Source organism: Myotis davidii, unplaced genomic scaffold, assembly GCF_000327345.1.
Source record: "Myotis davidii unplaced genomic scaffold, ASM32734v1 scaffold200, whole genome shotgun sequence".
Taxonomy (NCBI): domain Eukaryota; kingdom Metazoa; phylum Chordata; class Mammalia; order Chiroptera; family Vespertilionidae; genus Myotis; species Myotis davidii.
The window spans coordinates 6,939,780-6,963,514 of record NW_006293700.1 but is presented as its reverse complement, the minus strand read 5'-3'; the positions used below and the strand labels follow the sequence as shown (position 1 = coordinate 6,963,514).

The 23,735-nt window shown below is 38.5% G+C and overlaps 1 protein-coding gene across 5 annotated transcripts in view; it reads left to right on the top strand.

The window, feature by feature from the left end:
* The window catches only part of RB1CC1 (RB1 inducible coiled-coil 1), a 54,543-nt gene that overhangs the window by 9,364 nt on the left and 21,444 nt on the right, over window positions 1-23,735 (top strand). For 4 of the 5 annotated variants that reach the window (XR_001514485.1, XM_006767344.2, XM_006767345.2 and 1 more), the window contains 8 exons: window positions 2,313-2,483; window positions 8,376-8,560; window positions 8,692-8,878; window positions 8,963-9,044; window positions 9,543-9,604; window positions 12,473-12,576; window positions 13,232-13,358; window positions 13,448-15,348. Coding sequence is in view for 4 of the 5 variants with exons in the window: in XM_006767344.2 (XP_006767407.1) it covers window positions 2,313-2,483; window positions 8,376-8,560; window positions 8,692-8,878; window positions 8,963-9,044; window positions 9,543-9,604; window positions 12,473-12,576; window positions 13,232-13,358; window positions 13,448-15,348 (2,819 nt within the window). In the remaining variant the exon portion in view is untranslated. Of the gene's footprint in view, window positions 1-2,312; window positions 2,484-8,375; window positions 8,561-8,691; window positions 8,879-8,962; window positions 9,045-9,542; window positions 9,605-12,472; window positions 12,577-13,231; window positions 13,359-13,447; window positions 15,349-16,643; window positions 16,927-23,735 lie in introns of those variants that run through there. The other variant, XM_015566283.1, reaches the window with a different exon arrangement.

Here is a 23,735-nt window from a genome sequence, read left to right as displayed (position 1 = left end):
TTGGTGCCGCAACCTCCCAATCCGCCCTGCCTTGAATGTGACAGGGGGTGGGCGCCCCAACTCCCCAATAGGCCCTGCTCTGAGCCCGACCAGGGGCTGTACCTAGGGATTAGGCCTGCCCACTGCCACCTGGGAGCAGGCCTAAGCCAGCAGATCGTTATCTCCCGAGGGGGTCCCAGACTGCGAGAGGGCACGGGCCAGGCTGAGGGACACCCCCCCCCCGCCAAGTGCACAAATTTTTGTGCACCGCGCCTCTAGTATTAAAATAATGTCTGTTTCCTTTTTTGTGGTGTCACAAATGGTAGCCTCTTAATTACACTAGAGGTCCGGTGCACGGGATTCGTGCACTAGTCGGGGGCATGGCCGGCTGTGGGAGCACCACTCGGTTGACTCGGCTGACCTGGATATGGGAGCACACTGATCACCAGGGGACAGCTCCTGCACTGAGCATCCGCCCCCTTGGTGGTCAGTGCGCGTCATAGCGACTGGTCGACCGGTCATTCTGGTCATTCTGCCGTTTGGTCACTGGGCTTTTATTATATAGGATAGGATTGTATTCTTGATAATAACATTGGAATGGTTTATTTTTAACTGCTTTTGTATATTATCTGTGAACCAGAAGCTGTACATAAATAATATACGGTCCTTTTGACTATGAAGAGATGATGAAAGGCATCATGAAGGAGGTAGTATTTGACTATGACCCTTACAGAGAGGCAGCGATGGGCTTTAAAAGCTAGGTGGTACAATCAAGGTGAACCAAGGTTAGAAGTAGAGAAACACAGGGTTTGTGTGGATACAGTAGGCAATTCAATTTCAAAAGAAGGTAGGTCTGGCAGGAGTTACTGGTATCAGATCACAGAAGCCTTTACTATATTCTGTTTTTGGAAGTCATTGTGGGTTGAAAGAAACCATTTAGGGATTTCCATAGGAAACATTTATAATGAGTTAGTAATAGAACATATCAACCTATCTAATAATAGACAAACAGGGTAATTGACCGCTCCTTTGCTACGCTTCCCATTGGCTAATCAGCGTGATATGCAAATTAACCTCCAACAAAGATGGCGGTTAATTTGCATACATAGGCTCCAAAGTGGTGCAGGGAAGGCAGAGGACGGAAGGCGGCTCCGGCTGGGGCCGCGAAGATGGAGGACAGAAGGCAGCTCCAGCCGGAGCGAAGGCCTGGGTCCCGGGTGCCGCAGGAAAACCGGTGCCCGCAGCCAGGAGAAGGGAAGGCCTATTGCATGAATCTCTTCGTGCAACAGGCCTCTAGTAGTTGATATCCACACATAGATATTAGCAAGCAGTCAGAAACACAGGATGAAAATGTATAAGGATCAGGGATTAAAAAAGCGTTGGGAGTTAACCCTATAGCAGTTATGCTGAAGTGATACAAAGAAGAGTAAAAATGGCCTAATAAGCACTGAGTGCTTCTGGTTCATCTTTGTTTATAGATTAGGTAGGAAAAGGAGCCAGAAAGGGTATGTGAAGGAATGCGTGAAGTAATGTCAAAATCTTTAAAATTTGGAAAAGGTGGTCTTCAGTGCTTAATGTAAAAGAACCACAAGTGAAACAAGGTTATTGGTGATCTTTGGCGTAATGGTTTTATGGAGAGTGCATACAAACAGCCTGCCAGTGTCAGATATTCCAAGGGAAAGGGGAGACTAGTTGATCCAGCTCCTTGAGGAGCTAGGGATTGAGAACAGCAATCACTCCAGGAGGGAAGGACATTTGAAGATGTTATGTTTTAGAGAGAAGTGGGATTGATAAGATAGTCAATGACCAAAACATGTCTTAGACCTTGAAAATTACATTTTATTTGTGTAGTGACAATTGAATAGTTTGTGGCGTTGATTGAAATGTGTAATTCTTGGAAATATATATTCTTTTTTGTTACTACTGTTAAGCCTCACCGGAGGATATTTTTCCATTGACTTTTTTTAGAGAGTGGAAGGGAGGAGAAGAGATACAAGAGAGAAACATTGCTGTGAGAGAGATACATTAATTGGTTGCCTCTTGCACATGCTCAGACCAGGGCCTGGGACTGAGCTTGCAGCCAAGGTCCTTGACCAGAATTGAGCCTGGGACCCTTCAGTCTGCAGGATGATGCTCTATACATTGAGCCAAATTGGCTAGGACTATATTCTTGATTATGTATTTCCATATAACCAATAGTACTTGTGTTTTATTAACATAATTATCCTATTCTTGACCTTCTTCTGAAAATAAAACCTCAGATTCCTGTATTTTTCTCTGAAGCTATATCAAACTATTTGATGACAATTTATTCATGTGTTCTTGTCATTTAGCTTGATCCAAGGATTATTCGACCATTTATAGTAGAATGCCGTCAAACTATTGCCAAACTTGATAATCAGAATATGAAAGCCATTAAAGGACTCGAAGATCGGCTGTATGCCCTGGATCAGATGATTGCTAGCTGTGGCCGACTGGTGAATGAGCAGAAAGAACTTGCTCAGGTGCTTATTTCAAACTTCTCTCATGAAAAGGAATTTGTAACTTTTCTATGAAGTTATTTTATGTGCAATATCAATTTGGTATGCACCATATTTTCACTTCACCCTTGAATATTGTGAATGCAGTATTATTGTTTCCATGTAATAAATCATGTTCTTAATATTTTGGTTTGATACAGTAAATTGAGCTTAGACTATTTTAGATGACAACTGAAAGATAAGCAATGAAAGTGCTGTGAGCAGCTGAAAAAAAGGTGTTGAGAGAACATATCAAGCAGTCATTGCACTAAATATGTGAATACTTTCTGCTCCCTTCTCAAAAAAGTACACAGAAAAATGAAATTTATAAAGGACAGAAGGAAAGTATAAAATCTTAAAGAATTTACTAATACTTAGGCTTTTAGGTTTAATTTAATGCAGTGTTCCAAGAATTCTGTCAAATAAGGTTTATCACACACACAAAAAGGGATTAATTAACCTAGACATTTTCTTCCATACAAGTGACTGTTTGAATCAGTGATTCCCAAAGTGGGCGCTACCGCCTCCTGGTGGGCGCTATAGTGATCCAGGGGGGCGGTGATGGCCACAGGTGCATTTGTTTTCACTTTTTTTGTGTTACCTTTCTATTCTGAGTTCAATAAATAGTTTCATAATTTCAAACTTCAATGTTTCTAATTTACACCTTTCTTTACTATATTTTACGAAAAAGGTAGAAACATTAATACATATATCTTTCTGTTTAATTGCTATTAAAATTTAAAAAAAATTAATTCTCAGGGGGCGCTGAGTAATATTTTTTCTGGAAAGGGGGCGGTAGGCCAAACAAGTTTGCGAACCACTGGTTTAGATCATCACAGTTTTGTCTTCTATCTACCCTAGCAGACACTCTGGCGAAACAGTCTATAGCAAAAGAGTTGACTTTTAAACATGCTTTTCCAGTGGTGTGAGTGTGTTCTTTCATTAGAACATACGAATGAGTAATCATTTTAATGGGTACAAATGTATAATTTACTGATGGAATTTATCTTGTAATTTCTGCACCCTCTCCTTTTCTCTTGTGATTTAGGTTTCAGCCACTGTGCTGTGAACTGAATTCCTTTATTTTGTCTTTTTTGCACTGATTGGAACACCAATACAGTGCTGCAATAGTGTGAGTTCTTGTTTAATTCCTGATCTATAGAAAGTGGCCAACATTTCAAAATTTTAATGTTTATAGGTTTTTCTCTCCTTGTTTCAGTAGATACCCTTTCTCAGATTATGAAAGTTACATTTAAGTTCTAATTTTTAAAAATATTTTTAATTGATTTTAGAGAGGAAGGAAGAGGGAGAGAGAGGGAATCATTGCTTGGCTGCCTCCTGCATGCCTCCCACTGGGAATCGAGCCTGCAACCTGGGTATGTTCCCTGACTGGGAATCGAACTGTGACCTCCTGGTTCATAGGTCAGCCCTCAACCATTGAGCCACATGGATAGGCAGTTCTAATTTTGAACCACATTCAGATTCGTGGAATTAACTGTGTCATCATAATATATTGTCTTTTTTATGTATACCTGGATTAGAGTAACATATTGGCAAACTGAATTAAGTTGTATGTGTGTAGTTTTTATTTGTTATGTATTTGTCAAGAGTTTTGGCATCAGTTATAGCTTCAAAGTAAGTTGAGAAATCTTTTAATTGGAACATTTAGTCTGCTTATTTGTTGTAAATACTGAATATTTACATTTAAATCAATCATTTGTAATTTTTCTTTTAATTATGTGTCCTTTTTTGTCTCTGATTTTGCCTTTTGGATTATTTTTAAAATTTTATGTTTTAATTCTATTTATCATATTAGCTTTTTTCCTTTTAAGTAATACTTGGTGTATAATATACATGGAAATGTCCTTTATTTCCTTTTAGTGGCAAATTCATGTGAAATTCTCTTTAAATCACCTTTATTTCTGAAGGATATTTTCTTGATAGCGAATTTTAGGCTGTTAGCGATTCGCTTTTAAGCACTTTACCTTTGGTTTGGTTTTCAGCAATTTATAATAGGACAAGAGGTGGCTTTCTTTGTATTCCTCCTGCACTGGGCTTGTAGTACTACTTGAATTTGTGGCTTTCAATCAGTTTCTCTTCAAATCTTGATTTTATATCTCTTTCTTCTCCTACATTGATGCTAATTATACATGTATTAGACCTTTCTCCTCGTCCTTCCCATTTACCCTTTTCTGTATTTTGTATGATTATATCTATCTGCACTTAGTTTGGGATATTTTCTTTTGACCTATCAGTTCAAATTAACTTTCAGATTTTTTTTCAGGTGTGAATAGCTATTAAACTTTATTGATTTGATATTCTTTGTTAATCTTAGCTTTATATTTTCAATTTAGTGTTTTTTGTTTATAGAGCTTCAAATTATCTACCAAAACATCTAGTCTTATCCATTATCTCTTTGAATACAGTAAGCATATACTAGTAATTAAAGGCTATATCTGTTAACACCCATTATCTGTTTTTGTGTGTCTATGAATATTTTCTGTTGTTTCTTACAGTTTTCTAGAGAGAATTTGTTTGCTTGTGGCATAAGATAGGGATGATTACAGTCTTAGATCATCACCTTAATCCCATTTCAGAGATTTAGATGGGAAGTGGTTTTCCAGTCCTTGTGATGGTGAGTCTACCAATTTCGTAGGACACTAGTGACCCGGTGCATGGATTCGTGCACATTGAAAGGAAATTAATTAGAAGGTGGCCAGCAGGGTGGGACTAGGCGATATAGGCCAGACACACCCTGGAGCCAACCTCCTGCTGGCTTAGCTTGAAGGGCATCTGTGGAGTGAGCAGGGTCCCTCTGACAGCTGGGGTCCCTTAGCCTGGCCTGCAGGGATCGGGCCAAAACCAGTTCTCTGACATCCCCCGAGGGGTTCTGGAGTGCGAGAGGGCACTCTGCAAAGTTGCGGTAGTACAGGGTGTGGAATGCAAACACAAGTGTGCAGTAAACTAGATTCCGGGCCAATAGTGCCCTTTGAGGGGGTAGGGGGGGACCCCTCAGCCTGGCCTGCACCCTCTACAATCCAGGACCCCTCGGGCGATGTCCCTCTCACAATCTGGGACTGCTGACTCCTAACCGCTCACCTTCCTGCTGGCTGATCACCCCTAAACCTCTCTGCCTGCCTGCCTGCCTGCCTGCCCGATCGCCCCTAACTGCTCTCCTGCTGCCCTCCCTGCAGGCCGGGTTGCCCCCAACTGCTCTCCCTTGCAGGCCAGTTTGCCCCCAGCTGCTCCTCCCCTGCCAGCCTGATCCTCCTAACTGCTCTCCCCTGCCAGCCTGATCCCCCTAACTGTTCTCCCCTGCTGGCCTGATCACCCCTAACCACCTCTGCCTTGGCCCCCTTTGTCCAGAAGGATGTCCGGAAGATGTCTGGTCTGATTAGCATATTACCCTTTTATTAGTATAGATAGCTTTTTGGGGGTGTGTTCTGTTATTTTATTTGGCAAAGTGTGTTCCATTGTCATTTTCTTTGGCTGGCACTGGTGTCTGATTTTTTATTTTCTAGCTCCCCAAGGAGCTATCAGAAGGATTGCTAACCTTATTCTTAGCTTTGGGTTCTTCTTCAGGCATCAGCAATTGTCACTAGGGCAAAGCATTCCCAGTTGCCTAACTCACCTCTTCAGGTCTCCTCCTCCTCCTAAATCCTGGCGCCTTCAATATGTCTGACTCCACTGCTTTCTTGGATATCTAATAACTCAGGCCATGGGAAGGTTGGTTTACATTACTGTTACATCATAGTCTGCCATCACTAGAAGCAGAACTCTGAATTCTTGATCTTTTGTTTGTTCTCCATTGTCATTCTTTTAACCCTCTATAAAATGAATCAAATAATTGATTTAACTGTACTTCTTTTGATAGTCATTTAGGTTATTTTCATTTTTCTTATTACAAACATTGTGTTAATATCCCAGTGTATCTTTATGTGCATATTCTAGTATTTCTTTAGTTTATTTTTTTGTATTATTTTTATTGATTTTAGAGAGGAGGGGAGAGGGAGAGAGAGATAGAAACATCAATGATGAGAGAGAATCATTGACTGGCTGCCTCCTGCACACCCCCCATTGGAGATCGAGCCCACAACCCAGGCATGTGCCCTTGACTGGAATCGAACTTGGGACCCTTCAGTCCATAGGCTGACGCTCTATCCACTGAACCAAACTGGCAAAGGCTTTTTTTAGTTTATTTTTAATTTTTCTATTGACATTCTGTATTATATTAGTATTTCTTTTTTAAAATAATATTTTTATTGATTTCAGAGAGGAAAAGAGAAAGAGAGAGAGAGGGAGAGAGAGAGAAAAACATCAATGATGAGACAGGATCATTGATCAGCTACCTCCTATGTGCCCTGCACATGTCTATAACCCGGGCATGTGCCCTCACTGGGTATAGGTTGACACTCAACCACTTAGCCATGCAGGTCGGGCTATATTGGTATTTCTTTAGGCACAGCCTAAAGAACTGAAACTTTGCCCAGGCATGTTTTTCCTGATCTTTAGGTCTTGATTGGATCAGGTGTATTTTCTCTCAGTGTGCTGTATAACAAATAATGTGGCTTTGGTGTCAGGAAATCCTTTATTAATGGTCCAGAATTTGAGATTTGGGGATTCTATATTTTTCTTGGATTAAGTAAAAAGTAATTAAAAACCTATTAAGACTGACAGGAGATAAAAGCAGTATGTTATTTTTAAATGGATTAAGTTACAGAAAAAGTATAGCCACAGTTGATTATATCCCATTTTGAAAGAAAAGTAAGATAAAATTACTATTGAAATTGTCTTATATTTCTATGTAAACTATTTTGACTTAATTTTAAATACACATCATTTAAATTTAAGATGTGCATGATGTTTAGAATAACATGAAATGGAGAGAACTACTCGAAATTAGGAAGACACATTTGCTGTTCTTTGCTGATCAGTATGGTTAAATCCCTAGAAAGATAATCATTTATACAGCAACTATGGCAGTCAGATGAATGTTCAAATCTGAAACCTTCTATAATGTATTATCCAGTAAATAGAATAGGAAAAGAGCCCTATAAACACAATAAAAATACTTAGTAATAACCTAATCAATAGATTATAATTATACCCTCTGAACATTTTTTTAAAGTCTTTGCTTTTGGGCTTTCATTTGGCTGGTTGAACAAAAGAAGACTTTTAAATATGGCACATCTATCTAAATTTATAGCCTAAAGACAATCCCTTCCCTACTTAACAAAATGATGTAAAGTTCACCAATGAAAGTAAATGAGTGAGGATAGCTAAGAAAAGTTTTTTCCTACCAAATAATAAAATATACTGTAAAACCGTACAGTTTAGTCATTGCTCTAAAGATAGCACAGAACATGTATCTGTCTGTGGAACAAAAGATAGTCCAGAAATACTGAGAGGAATGGCTTTTCAATAAAAAGCGCAAAGTTAATTGATTGTTTTTTATATGAGGAAGTATATAATATACAATTAAATATCATTGGTCAAGATTAAATCAGCTTCTCTTTCATGGCTTTAAATCATTGATCATGTTTCATTTAATATCATGCTCTTACCCACCCATGTGTAGTAGGTGTCTAGAAACATACTTTCTAGTTCTAATTAAGTAATTGAATGTATCTGGATAAGTTATTTGATCTCCCTGGGCTTAACTTTTTTTCTAGTATGACAATGGAACAGAATTAAGAGTATAGATTTCTTAAAAACTGAATCTTTTGTTATGACCACATGTTCCACATTCAAAGAGTAGATTTTACAATCTTTGAAAGTAAGACAGTTCTTGTTTAACATAAAGATATTTCTCCTAAGTGAATGTTCATATCTCTCATGTAACCAAGTTAATACCTTTTAAAATATTTTCTCTCAAAGGGATTTTTAGCTAATCAGATGAGAGCTGAAAACTTGAAGGATGCATCTGTATTACCTGATTTATGCCTGAGTCATGCAAACCAGTTGATGATTATGTTGCAAAATCATAGAAAACTGTTGGATATTAAACAGAAGTGTACCACTGCCAAACAAGAGCTAGCAACTAACCTACATGTCAGATTGAAGTAAGTGATTTTGTTACCTTATTTAGGATGTTTAGAATTGATGTTTGATTTCTCCCAAGTGGTGGAGTGTTTTCTCTTGCCACTAAATTGACATTCGATTATTTTTATAGTTTGTAAATTTCATTCTATAGGTGGTGTTGCTTTGTAATGCTTCATGCTGATCAAGATGGAGAGAAATTGCAAGCTTTACTTCGCCTCGTAATAGAGCTGCTGGAAAGAGTCAAAATTGTTGAAGCTCTTAGTACAGTTCCTCAGATGTACTGCTTAGCTGTTGTTGAAGTTGTAAGGAGAAAAATGTTCATAAAACACTACAGGGAGGTATGCAAGTTGAATTCTGTTTTAATTGTGTATGAGTCTTAATAAATTTGTGAGTGATATTAACATAAGCTTTCCTCCTTTTAGTGGGCTGGTGCTTTAGTCACAGATGGAAAGCGATTATATGAAGCTGAAAAGTCAAAAAGGGAATCCTTTGGGAAATTATTTAGTAAGTGTTCTTCATTAATAACTTGTTTATTTTTTTAAGTAAAAAAATGCTGTTTTTAGTCTATAAATATGAACACAGCATTATATAACATGTATCTGTTTTTTTAAAAATACATTTTATTGATTTTTTACAGAGAGGAAGGGAGAAGGGATAGTTAGAAACATCAATGAGAGAGAAAACACCGATCAGCTGCCTCCTGCACACCCCCTACTGGGGATGTTTCCGCAACCAAGGTACATGCCCTTGACCGGGAATCGAACCTGGGACCTTTCAGTCTGCAGGCTGACGCTCTATCCACTGAGCTAAACCAGTCAGGGCGCATGTATCTGATTTTAATTAGCATTGAAATCCATAGAAATATTTAAGAACTGTAGAGTTGAATCCATTATTAATTTTAAACTTGAAGTATTGTCAATTTTTTTTTTCACAAACCAGAGGGGTTTTTTTTTGTGTTTTGTTTTATCTCAAAGTTATAACCGTATTAATTTCTTTCTACAGGGAAGTCTTTTTTAAGAAATCGCCTATTTAGAGGATTGGACTCCTGGCCTTCGTCCTTTTGTGTATGTATTTATTTCCTAACCATGACAAAATTTTTATGTGTTCTAACCTTTATTTCAGAAGTAGTGGTATTTATCAGAATGCTAGTGGCTGGGTGCACGAATTTGTGCAAATTGAAAGGAAATTAATTAGAAGACATATTTTAATACCGCTATTTGCCCGGATAATTGTCAGCAACAGAGCAGTAAATATGAACACAAAGCAGATTATTATTATAGATCATGCAGGGAGAACAAAGGGTAAAATATTTAACTGCAGCAATGTTTGACTATATTCTGCACAGTGAGAAAACCTGAAGTCATTTTCAAGGTCCACCATTTCTACTTATCAGTTGGGTCAAGTTTCTAAGCTTTCTAAATCTCCGTTTTCCAGCTAATGAAAAGAAAATAGGATCCCACTAAATCTCTTATCTACCTACTCTAGGATTTCTGTGAGGATCAAATGAGATGAGGCCAGGAAAACGCTTCACAAACATTTGATTACAGTGTAAAATATTTCCACCTGGCTATAAAGCAAGTTGGGTTCCTGGGCTGAAGAAACTCCAAGGAGCTAGTTGCTAGGGAGAGGAAGCCAGGCCTTGCTTTGTGACATCATTACCCAGACAGACACTTAGCATATTAGCCTTTTATATATATGTACTAGAGGCTTGATACACGAAGATTCGTGCAAGAATGAACCTTCCTTCCCCTGGCTGCCGGCACTGACTTCGCGCTGGCCGGAGCCACCTTTCTGCCTTCCCACACTGCCCAGAGGTCCAGAGCGGCTTGGGTGGTGCGGAATGCCTGCAAGCATTCCGCCCTGTCCCTGGCCACTTGGTGCCTGCGTATGCAAATTAACCTGTCATCTTTGTTGGGTTACTTTGCATACTCACTCCTGATTGGCTGGTGGGCATCATGAAAGTATGGTCAATTTGCATCTTTCTCTTTTATTAGTGTGTGTGTGTATGTGTGTATGTATATATTTTATCTACATAAAAAGCTTTTGGCTTTAAAAACACCAATTGCTATAAAGCTTTAAAATATATTTATAGTTTTTTACTTAGAGTCTTTGTAACTCAAGGGGATGTCTTACTACACTGTTAAGATTGATAAGACTAGATTCTCTTAATTGTATTTTGTCTTTCTCTTTCTCCTCTTTACCTTTTCCTTCATTCTTTCCCTTCTTCCTGCCTTTTCTTTTTCTCCTGTCCTCGCCTATTTTCTTCCTCTCTTCATTCTCTTACCTATCGACCCCCTTTCTTTCATTTATGTTTCAACAAATAAGAATAGGGTGATTATTCAAGTAGCTTTAATTGAAACCATGAAAAATAAGTTTGGCATATTTCTAAACCAGACTTCATGGTCAAAGATGTTTAGGAAATGCTGTAGATTTCCCTCCTACCCCCTAGACCAGTGATGGCGAACCTAGGACACGTGTGTCAGAGGTGACACGCGAACTTATTTTTTTGGTTGATTTTTCTTTGTTAAATGGCATTTAAATATATAAAATAAATATCAAAAATATAAATCTTTGTTTTACTATGGTTGCAAATATCAAAATATTTTTATATGTGATAGGGCACCAGAGTTAAGTTAGGGTTTTTCGAAATGCTGACACGCCGAGCTCAAAAGGTTCACCATCACTGCCCTAGACATTCTGCTTAGCTATTAAACCATTTTCTGTGCTGCAGGCTTTCTTAGGGCTTTAAATGCATGCATTTTTAAATATCAAGAATGAGTGATTTAATAGGGTTCCCACACTTATTTATCTAGGAAACTCTGTTTAATGAAGAGCATCTTGACACTTCTCAATCTGCTTAGGTAATGATGGAAACAAATTGAGTTATTTTTAAAGGTACATTTCTTGGCCAAATTATAAGGAAATGGTAGCACTTATCAGAATTTTTGTTTAATTGACTAAGGGTTTGTATTTTATTTATTTATTTTTTAAAATATATTTTTATTGATTTCAGAGAGGAAGGGAGAGAGAGATAGAAACATCAATGATGAGAGAGAATCATTGATTGGCTGCCTCCTGCATGCTCTCTACTGGGGATTGTGAACGCAACCCAGGCATGTGCCTCTGACCGGAGTTGAACCTGGTACCCTTTAGTCTGCAGGCTGATGCTCTATCCACTGAGCCAAATGGGCTAGGGCAGTGGTCGGCAAACTCATTAGTCAACAGAGCCAAATATCAACAGTACTTCTTCAAAATAGACTCGCCCAGGCCGAAAACCAACTTCTGCGCACGGGCCACGAAGTTTCAATCGCACTGTATGCGCGCCTGCACATGGTATTTTGTGGAAGAGCCACACTCAAGGGGCCAAAACGCTGCCTGTGGCTCGCAAGCCGCAGTTTGCCGACCACGGGGCTAGGGCTAAGGGTTTGTATTTTTAAAATACAATGGCAAGGAAGGAAGTGTTACATGGGAAAAAATGATTTTTAGCATGTTAAAACAATAAGGTACGCTAACAGGTCATAGGAGTAGATAGAGGGCTAGAACCAGACAGATAGATCTTCATGATCATTTTATAGGTCAAGGAAAAATTTGGAAATAATCTATGTACTAGTGAAACAAATGATTCCTTTAATGTTGATGGAAATGTTGGAATTTCCATAAAAAGATGCTGAAAACAAAAGGCAGGAACAAATACACCAGTTGATTATTAACAACTGTGTATCCCCGTTATTCAAGACTCAGAAAAATATTACATCATGTCATTGACTAGTTTTTCATATTTAATTATTTTTTTCTTTTAAGTGTGAGTAGGTCACTTGAAGCATTTTTGTTTATTTTACTGAATTTGATTATAGTAAGAGACAATTTATTTATCCATATATTTTGTGGTGAATTACTATTATTATTATTATTATTATTATTATTTTCTATAGACACAGAAACCTCGAAAGTTTGACTGTGAGCTTCCAGATATTTCATTAAAAGATTTACAGTTTCTGCAATCACTTTGTCCTTCAGAAGTTCAGCCATTCCTCAGGTAAATGTCATTAGTATTTTTAACTGTAGATATCACCTTACTCTGTTTACATCATTCTGGAGCTGTGGAAAGTAGCACCAGCCCTCCTAGGAGATGCCAGGATAGAAAACTGTTTTATGATAGACTGAGCCTCCTATGACTACTTTAGGAAATTTCTGGGGACTATTAAAATCAGAAAGTAAGGAAATTAATGTCTTATGTACAGTTAATTTTTTTCTAGTAGTCACTCTGCTTCGCATACTGTGGGAGATTTATATTTTAATGATGATGTCTTAGGTTTCTTTAGCTCTTTCTGGTAATGATTGAAAAAGGATGATAATGCAGTAATTTTTTTTAATTAAAAAATATTTTTATTGATTTCAGAGAGGAAGGGAGAGGGAGAGAGAGAGACAGAAATATCAATGATGAGAGAGAATCATTGATTGGCTGCCTCCTGCATGTCCCCTATTGGGGATCAAACCTGAAATTGAGGCATGTGCCGTTGGCCGGAATCGAATCCAGGACCCTTCAGTCCACAGGCTGACGCTCTATCCACTGAGCCAAACGGGCTAGGGCTGCAGTAGTGATTTTTGACATAGGTTAAAATATTTGGTTATACTTAATTCATCTTTTAATTAATGAATCAGAAATCTAATTTGATTACATTTTGTTTCAGGGTCCCCTTACTCTGTGACTTTGAACCTCTACACCAGCATGTACTTTCTCTACATAACTTGGTAAAAGCAGCACAAAGTTTGGATGAAATGTCACAGACTATTACAGATCTACTGAGTGAACAAAAGGCAAATTAAGTTCTTTCAATTGGCTCACTTTATTAGTGTAAAATGTTGATATTGCTGCAGCTATATAAGCCTCTCTCTTTCTTTTCTAGGCATCTATGAGTCAGACATCTCCACAGTCGACTTCCTCACCAAGAGTAGAAAGTGCAACAGGAATTACAACAACTACCTCACCAAGAACTCCTCCTCCACTCACTGTGCAGGATCCCTTATGTCCTGCAGTATGTCCCTTAGAAGAATTGTCTCCAGATAGCATTGATGCACATACATTTGATTTTGAAACTATCCCCCATCCAAGCAGAGAACAGACACTTCACCAAGTTTCATTAGATTTGGATTCATTAGCAGAAAGTCCTGAATCAGATTTTATGTCTGCTGTGAATGAGTTTGTAATAGAAGAAAATTTATCATCTCCTAATCCAATAAGTGATCCACAAAGTCCAGAAATGATGGTGGAATCACTTTATTCATCAGTTATCAATGCAATAGATAGTAGACGTATGCAGGATACAAATATATGTGGTAAAGAGGACTCAGGAGATCATGTGTCTCTAAATGTCCAGTTGGAAAAATGTAGGGTTGTTGCCCAAGACTCACAATTAACTATACAAACCATCAAGGAAGACCTTTGCCACTTCAGAACATTTGTACAAAAAGAACAGTGTGACTTCTCAAATTCTTTAAAGTGTATAGCAATAGAAATAAGAAACATTATTGAAAAGGTAAAATACTCTGTGGAAGTAACACTAAATGAAAAACATCAAAAAGAATTGCAGTCTTTAAAAAGTGATTATGAAGACAAACTTGATGCACTAATAAAAGACAGTGAAGAAAATGAAAACAAAATTAAAAAGCTTAAAGGAGACTTAGTATGCCTTGAGGAGGTGTTACAAAATAAAGATAATGAATTTGCTTTGGTTAAGCATGAAAAAGAAGCTATCATCTGCCTGCAGAATGAAAAGGACCAGAAGTTGTTAGAAATGGAAAACGTAATGCACACTCAAAATTGTGAAATTAAAGAACTGAAGGAGTCACGAGAGAGAGTGTTAAAAGACTTTAAAAAGCTCCACGTTGAAAATGATGAGAAGATCCAGTTGTTGAGGACAGAACTGCAGAGCTTAGAGCAAAGTCATTTAAGGGAATTAGAGGACACCCTGCATGTCAGGCACACACAGGAGTTCGAGAAAGTTATGACAGACCACAAAGATTCTTTGGAGAAATTAAAAAATGAAAATCAACAAAAAATTGATCAGATACAAGAGTCCCATGCCACAATTATCCAGGAAAAAGAGCGACAGCTACAGGAGTTAAAACTCAAGGTTTCAGATTTGTCGGATATGAGATGTAAGTTAGAGGTTGAACTTGCATTGAAGGAAGCAGAAACTGATGAAATAAAAATTTTGCTGGAAGAAAGTAGAACCCAGCAGAATGAGACCTTAAAATCTCTCCTTGAACAAGAGACGGAAAATTTGAGAACAGAGATAAGTAAACTAAACCAAAAGATTCAGGATAACAATGACAGTTATCAGGTGGGCTTGGCAGAGCTAAGAACTTTAATGACAATTGAAAAAGATCAGTGTATTTCAGAGTTGATTAGTAGACACGAAGAAGAATCTAATATGCTTAAAGCTGAATTAAACCAGGTAACGGCATTGCATCATCAAGCATTTGAAATAGAAAAAAACCTGAAAGAAGAAATAGTTGAACTGCAGGGTAAATTGGACTCTGCATTGAGTGCGCTTGAAAAACAAAAAGCTGAAAAACTCACCCAACAAGAAGAGAAGTATGAAGCTGTTATCCAGAAACTTGAGAAAGACAAAGAGAAATTCATAATGAACCAGGAACAAGACAGAGAAGAGTTAATTCAGAAGCTTAATAGTGAAAAAGAAGAAGCTATTCAGACGGCCCTAAATGAATTTAAATTGGAGAGAGAAGCTGTTGAGAAAGAGTTATTAGAAAAAGTTAAACATCTTGAGAATCAAATAGGAAAAAGGTAAGAACTTTAGTCTGTGATTATAAAATAAAAACATTGGTGATTCGAATGTCAATTTTGTGTGTAAGTAAGCACAGTACCTTGATTTATTTATCTTAGGTAAATGTAGCAATTGAGATATATTTATGAAATAAAAACGTTTATTGTAAACATTTTGAAAATCTATAGTGGATTTTAATAATGGATTAGAGTTTTGGATTTCTAGAGGGAAATTTTTTTCGAAAATTTCAAAATATTTTCAAGAGCTTCTTTTTCCTTTCTTACAAATTTCATTTTTTGTTAATCTTCACTCAAGGATATTTTTCCATTGATTTTTAGAGAGATTAGAGGGGAGGGGGAAAGATGAATAGAGAGAAATATTGCCTCCCACACCCGCCCCGACCAGGGCCAGGGATCAAGCCTGCCACCAAGGCATGTGCCCTTGACTGGAGTCGAACCCAGGACTCTTTAGTCCACAGGCCAACTCCCTATCCACTGAGCCAAATCGGTTAGGGTGTAAATTTTCTTTGGTTTATTTGAAGTTTTTTTCTCAAAATTCTTCAATTGAAAATTACTTGTTTTTTCTCTTTTTAAATTGTTTGTATGTATAAAAGATAACAGTTTTTTTCTGAGCAGTGTTTAGTAAAGGTTAAATTCTAGATTGGGGCTATATAGTTTCATCATTGTTATTTTCTTGATATTACAACTTCATTTATTTCTTTGGTATTTCAAAAGATGTTTTTAAATCGCAGGTTTTATATAGTGCATTTTTTGTACTTTTATTGTTACTAATACAACTTTTTATTAGAGAAAATGTTTCTCAGGTTTTTCTATTCCTTAAAATTTATTGAAGGATTTTATGGCTTAATAAAGTTTCTAGAACATTATCGATTAGTTCTATCATTACTTCTTCCAGTTGAATATATTTATAGTTACATGTACATTATATTTGAATTTCTGTTTCTCGCCTCACCACTTTTGCACAGTCACTTGTGATTGAGTCTCTGCTGTGTAATATATATTGGTGTACAGTTAAACCTTTTCTGTATTCTATGGGAATTAGAGGGTGTAATATAGGAGTTAGAACCTGCATGAAATGTTTTATAGAACTGGGGCAGGTAAGGCCAAAGTAGTCACTCCTGAAGACCAGGAGAATTCTGAGTGAAATATGAGGAAAAGAGACATTAAGCACACACCAAAGCTCATGTTTTCCATGGCTCACTGGAAAGCTGCTGCAACATTGAAGAATCTCTTCAGGCCCCAATGATGTGGCTCCATCTGCAGCACACAATGGGTAGTTCTCATTTTCTTGGCAGGAGGCTCCTGTGAAACTGCATCTGGAGACAGCCACCCCTGGAGAGTTAGCCTGGGCTGCTTTTCTACTCTCCAAACTTGTACCTGTTGTTTTCATTGGCAAACTTGAAGTTATAAAGGGGATTCTGGGAAATATAGAATCTGCTTTACATTGCAGATGAGAAAAGAGGTGAGAGCATTGGCAAGATGACGCCAGTTTAGCACTGTATACCTCATTTTAAACTTAGTAATCACAAATCTCTTTTACCCATATTGAACTTCCAAATAAAGATACTTGCAATGTTATGTTTCTGTCTAACGTGATTGAGCTTATATGCCTCATATCTCCTCAGATTACCAAACCCTGTCTTCAAAAGGTGAGAGTCAAATTTAGGCCATTCTAGCCATCCCAGAGATGTCCATTCATTTCACACAGCTACATCTCTTTTTGATATTCTGCAAGTTGCATGCTGAAATATAGGGTTAACTACCATTATCACAATACATTACGTATTAGGGAAATGGGAGAAGGAAAAAAGATGGAGATTGATTGATTTATGCAATTTTAAGTCCTATAGTCTTTATTGCTGTAATTAGCCTTGTAACTCTAGTAGGTATTTATAACTTGCTTCTATTACACACCCACTTTTTACCTTAGACATTACCTCAGCTGATTTTACTTGTTGATCTGAGGAGACTGTCATTAATGGTCCATCCTACAATATAGTTGCTGTAGTTTTTCATTTGACTCTTACTTATTTTTTGGTAATCCTCACTTGAGGATATTTTTCCATTTATTTATTTTTAGAGAGAGTGGTGGGGCGGGGAAAGACACATCGATGTGAGAGAGACACATCGATTGGTTGCCTCTTGTTTGCACCCCGACTGGGGCCAGGGATCAATCCTGCAACCGAGGTAGGTGCAGAGCATGTATGCATTCTTTACTCTAGCTATGCAAAATTTCACCCATTGAGTTTTCAGTTGCTGTAACTGAGTTTTCAGTAGTTTGGTCCACAGGTGTATCAGGCCAGCTGCTTTAGGGATTGGCATATGTGGTGATATTAGTGACTCCCATGGGCATGAGTCCGTGGCTGCACATCTTTCACTGTAAAGTAAAATCCCTTCTTCAGAAGCAATTCTAGTGGAATACTATAGCAGTGAATAAGGCATTTTGTAAGTTCAGGAATGGTTTTTCTTGCAGAAACATTGTGGGCACGGAAAGAGAATAATGGACTGTTTTTGTGAGAACAGGTTACTTTTCATGATGGAAGTGGTCAAGGGTAGTTGACCTGTCACCAAGTGTCTGGCTCATCTCCTGAGGAAGTGCTGAAATATTGGGGGCTCAGTGTTAGTGACAGCCCCCATTGCTGAGCCCATACATAATCTCACTGCATGTCATTAGCATTTTGAACAGGACTGGTGTGTGTGGCTAAAGGATTTGACTGATACAGAATGTTCAACGTGCCCATCTGATGATTATGAGGTTCCTCAAAGTGGGACAAAATATATATACTCAGAGGACTTACACATCCTTATGCTTTGTGCCCATTTCAAGAGGTTCACCTGTATTTCTCTTCTGCAAATCTTGTCACCAGATCTCAGTCTAGTTTCTTCCAAGTCCCTTGCTGTCCAGTCAAGTCTTTGGCTAATATCCATGAATCACGTGATTTGTAGTCCTGGCCATTTCTCCTAGGCAACTCCAAGTACACTGCTTGATATACTGCTACTGGGAAGATTTTCCTTCACTGCTGCTCTTCAGGATCACTTCTCAGTGGGCTCTAATACTTGAACTGTGCTTTTGAATAGTGTCAGCATATTGTGCAGAATTATGAGGAAACCAGGTTGGTTGGTTTCCCTCCACCCCCATATTGAATGCCATCAATATATTTCAAAATAAACCTGTGTTTTTCATTTTGTGTCTTGAAGTAAAGGATATAATGATTAAAAGTTCAGTTTGGTGTTACTGTCTTCAATTTATGTGAAGGTGTCAGCAGTCTTATCACCTGTGCAAATGTCAACAAGGTGTAAAAGACAAATATCATCTTAGTATTATTATGAAATTGTTTTGACCTTACTGATCCCCTGACTGTGTTCTAGTTACCCCCAGATTATTCTGTGGATCAATCATACTTGGAGAATCATTGGTGTAGACTCGTTTACACTGTAGAGAATGGTTGGCAAACTTTCTGTAAAGGGCCACATTGTAAATGTTTTAGGCTCTGTGGGCCAGATGGTCTCTATCTGAGGAACTCAGCTTTACTGTTGTAGAGAGAAAAGAAAAGAGAAAAGAAGCGATGTAGCAGGAGTAAGGATCTTGGGAACCTGAACCTCTTGGACCTTACTTGTGCCATCAGGATTTGTTTACGCTCCAACCCATACATGCCACATCTATTTGATGATGGAGTGCCTCATCGGTTACTGTGTTAGTATCTACTTTATGATGGACAACTCAGGTAACATGGTAACTTGGGAGACCATGTGAAGTCTTTCAGTTTCTGAATAGACCCAGGAGCAAGCCATTTACCAGAGGGAAATAGTTACCAGCTCCAAAAATCCTAAGGGTCTCAACTGATTGTCTTAGGACTTGCTAACAGTTTCATACAGTATCCATTCCTGTTGTAGACACTTTAAGTATCTGCTGGTAAATATGGCGCAAGGGGTAAAGCAGCTTGCATGATAGTTTGGACCTGTTGCAAGAGTGTCTCTTGCTGTGGATCTTTCGCAGAACAGGCCACCTTAAAAGTTATTTGGTAAGTGAGTCACAGCAGCATACCCAGATGTACTGTATATTGCACCCAGAATTCAGGTATGCTCACCTAATGGCAGCTTGCTTGTTCACCAGGGAAGGAATATCTCACATGCCCAGACCCCGGGATACTTAGAAATTTTTCTGTGCTGACAAGCTCCTAATTTTTCTTGGGCTTTATTGCTCACTCTCTGGAAATAAACGTCTTTCCCTGGTTTGCTCACGTAGTTACTTCTTCCTTTTTACTAGGTTTAAGAAGCATATTGCCGCCCTAACCGGTTTGGCTCAGTGGATAGAGCATCAGCCTGCAGACTCAAGGGTCCCAGGTTCGATTCCGGTCAAGGGCATGTACCTTGGTTGCGGGCACATCCCCTGTGGGGAGTGTGCAGGAGGCAGCTGATCGATGTTTCTAACTCTATCCCTCTCCCTTCCTCTCTGTAAAAAAATCAATAAAATATATTTTTTAAAAAAAGAAGCATATTGCCATAAATGTATAATGTGGTACCTTGAGGACTAGCAAGAAAACAAACTAGATTTTAATAGGACTGGAGAGTTGCTATAACCCAGAGATCAGACAGTGAAAGTATATTACTGTCTCTAGGTAAGATCAAACTGTTGCTTGTGGTCTACACCAGTGGTTGACAAGTCATGCCTGTGGGAGTCCAACCTGCTGCTTGTTTAAGTTTGTCAACCCTTGAATTGTACTAATAGGTGTAGATGGGGAAGAAATCACCAAATAAGTAGCTATATGTCAGACCACTAGGCCTTGTTGATTTGCTGCAGGAAAGATATCATGTGAAACAGCAGATTTACTGGAGTTACTACCTGATTAAATTTACGATAATCTGTTGCATGCTTTTTTACATTTTATTCAGGACATATATTTAAGTCAAATAAAAATGTGATAGAAATCTCCTCCCCTATATGGTTTGAAGGGAGAGACAGTTCTAGGGATTTTACTTGGTCCTCATTCTATGAGTTAGGAGACCAACAGGGATTCCCCATCAGTTGCTTTTTACTGCAGGTTCTGGATGTAGGAGATATCTCTTACCTCTGATGAGGGGCCCACTGGGCCCAGACTTCTCTATCAGTAATCTGGTGGATCTTGGTGGCATTGGAATCCTCTCAGAGCCAGTGCTCAGTAGTCCCCCCAAATCGGTTAAGTACCTTCCCTGAGTACATACTCACCTGGAAAATTGCCACAGGTGCTTTTGGTGAGGGCTAGAAAAAAGACTTAATAGTATAAAATTTTGGCATTGCAGTTGGTGACCAACAGATACTGGGATTGAGTGAGGAATAGTGAGTCTTTTGATTTAAGTTAGCTCTCTGCCCACAAGTTTTTAAAAAACACTTTTAATAAGTCTTATTGACCCGTTCTATTTGTAACCTTAGAGATAGCCAATGCCAAAGACTTCGGGGTCAGACCTGAGTACTGCTCTGTGCTGTCTGTGATGGCACCACATCATGTCTCTGGTTAAGAGTGAGTAATTGGCCTCTGCCACTCCAGAATCGTGCTATTCCACGGAAATTCATTGAATTTTGGTGGTTTTATCCCCCTCTGCCGTCCCTGTCCTGCAGAGAGCCTCTGAGGTGTTTCTCAAAGCTGTGCTGAAGGGGTTACTCTCCGGCCTCTCCCAGGTGTGTAATAATTCCCAGTACACCTGCTACCATCACTCTGTGGATGCCTTCCTGTAGACTAAGGGCCAGGAAGTTAGTTCTTTAAAGGGACATACAGTAAGTACGTTAGGATTTGCTGGTCACATGTAGACTTCATCATATTTTTCTGTGTGTGTGCACACTGTTGTGTGTGTGTGTTACCCTTTAAATATGTAGAAACGAAGGGTAAATGGTTCTTACTTTGGTCTCAGTACCCTTTTACATGCTCAAAAATTATTAAGGACTCCGAAGTGATTTTGCTTATATGGGTTATCAATATTTTCTGTATTAGAAATGGAAATAAGAAAGTATATGGAAAATCCAGCCTTTCACTTATGTGAAAGTGGAAAGAGGGATATTTAAATAGCCTTTCAGATAATTGTGGATATTTTTCCTTGATACTAAATCAGAATGCAACAACTGATAATTTCCTAAGCATTAGTTTCATTGTGGAATATGAACCCATGTCAGTGGATTTTTAAGATAATCTTTATGCTAATGTTCATTGAACTATCACTGGATATTTTACTCATGCATGATTTTGTAGCATAATAAAGTGGTCATTTGGAAAACACTGGTTCATTGTAGTGCAGATCTTGCAGATGTGGATACATTTTATTAACAGAGAAATCACATTTGTTACTATACCTATGGATTTTATAAGACGGATCTTAGGTACTGGGAAGCTCTCAAGTTTATAGTGGCAGATACAAACTTCCTTTTTAACCCCTAGAGTGCTGGAGAGCACGATTGCGCTCCTGTCTTTTGCCAAAAGTGCCAGGAGCGCTATCAAAGCTTCAAAATGGTGTCCAGTTCTAAATCTGCTTTTATTAGTGATGATGATATTGCTAAATATGTCAATGTAGTAAAGGTTTCCGTAAGTTTTTGAATATGTAACTTCATTTACTTGTGATTCGTAATTTTTTTCCTAAACTGCTGTAAAATCAGCAAAAATGCCTTGGCAATTTTAGCATAGTTCCTAGGATATTGGTTGGCACTCAAAGAGTTAGAGTCACATTTTTTTCATTGGTAACAAGTTTGTCAGTTGTTCATTAAAATAATAGGCTCAATTTTATACTTTCTCAAAATTATCTGCCAAAAACCCACGTCTGATGTATACCATGAAAAAAAGCAGCCAATTCTGCATACAGCCAAAACAATTATATAGGTATTTTCCCATGAGACAGACATACTTTGTAAGTGGCAGAAGTGCTTTACATATGCTTGTCATTTTGTCACATAGAATATTAAAAAAATTGTATACTTAATGGCCGGGATTCAATAATATTAATAATTTTAGTACATCAATATATTTCAAAATAAACCTGTCTTTTTCATTTTGTGTCTTGAAGTAAAGGATATAATGATTAAAAGTTCAGTTTGGTGTTACTGTCTTCAATTTATGTGAAGGTATCAGCAGTCTTATCACCTGTGCAAATGTCAACAAGGTGTAAAAGACAAATATCATCTTAGTATTATTATGAAATTGTTTTGACCTTACTGATCCCCTGAATGTGTTCTAGTTACCCCCAGATTATTCTGTGGATCAATCACACTTGGAGAATCATTGGTGTAGACTCGTCTACACTGTAGAGAATGGTTGGCAAACTTTCTGTAAAGGGCCACATTGTAAATGTTTTAGGCTCTGTGGGCCAGATGGTCTCTATCTGAGGAACTCAGCTTTACTGTTGTAGCAAAACGGGAGTGAGACAATATAAATGGGTTTCACTATGTTCCAACAGAACTTTACTTACCCAGACAGATAATAGCAGGTTAGACCTGGCCTAAGGTCTAGCGTATCTCATTTGGCCTCTTATTTTTGTTTAATATTGGCCATTGGGCCCAGGTTTCAGGCAGCCAACCTTGCAAACTGTTAAAAGGTAACATTTAATCTAGAATCTCTGGTCATTACATTTATACAAATGATTTTGGCTTGTTTAAACATTTTGTTTGTCTAACTCCCATTGGATCTATTTCCATACATATTTCCTATGTTTCTTTCAAAATAAATGAAACCTCTTGGAATTGCAGTTCCTCCTTTAACTTCCCTTGGAACATGGGATTTGAATGTAGCAATGGGTCTGGGAGTAATGAAATGGTGGAGAGGTTGAGAATGATCAGCTTGTTGAGAAGGGGACTTCAGATAAGGTGACACTAATCTATAATAATAAAAGCATAATAGGCTGATTAGACTGGAAAGCTGAACGACCTTCTGGACGTCCTTCTGGACGAAGCCGTGGTGGCGGGGGCTGAGGCAGAGGTAGTTAGCAGTGATCAGGCAGGCAGGCAGGTGAGTGGTTAGGAGCCAGTGGTTCTGGATTGCGAGGGAAGTCCAACTGCCGGTTTAGGCCCGATCCCACAGGAGGATCGGGCCTAAACCGGCAGTCAGACATCCCCCAAGGGGTCCCGGATTGCCAGAGGGTGCAGGCTGGGCTGAGGGGGGGGGGTACCCCCCCCATTCAGTGCACGAATTTCATGCACCAGGCCTCTAGTCTCAAATAAGGGAGAAAGGCTGCTGCTGGTAAAGGAGGCTTAGTGAGGTTTGGAGGGACAACTGGGACATCTCCAAAACCTTGCCTTTAGCCATTTGACCCCAGATAACTACTGTTGTTAGCAGTTCTACTTGGAATGCCCTGGTCTACCAAAGTTCCATTTTGCACTGGTGGTGAGGTCATTACTGCCTTCAGAAACATCAGAAAATTCCAGATTCCCA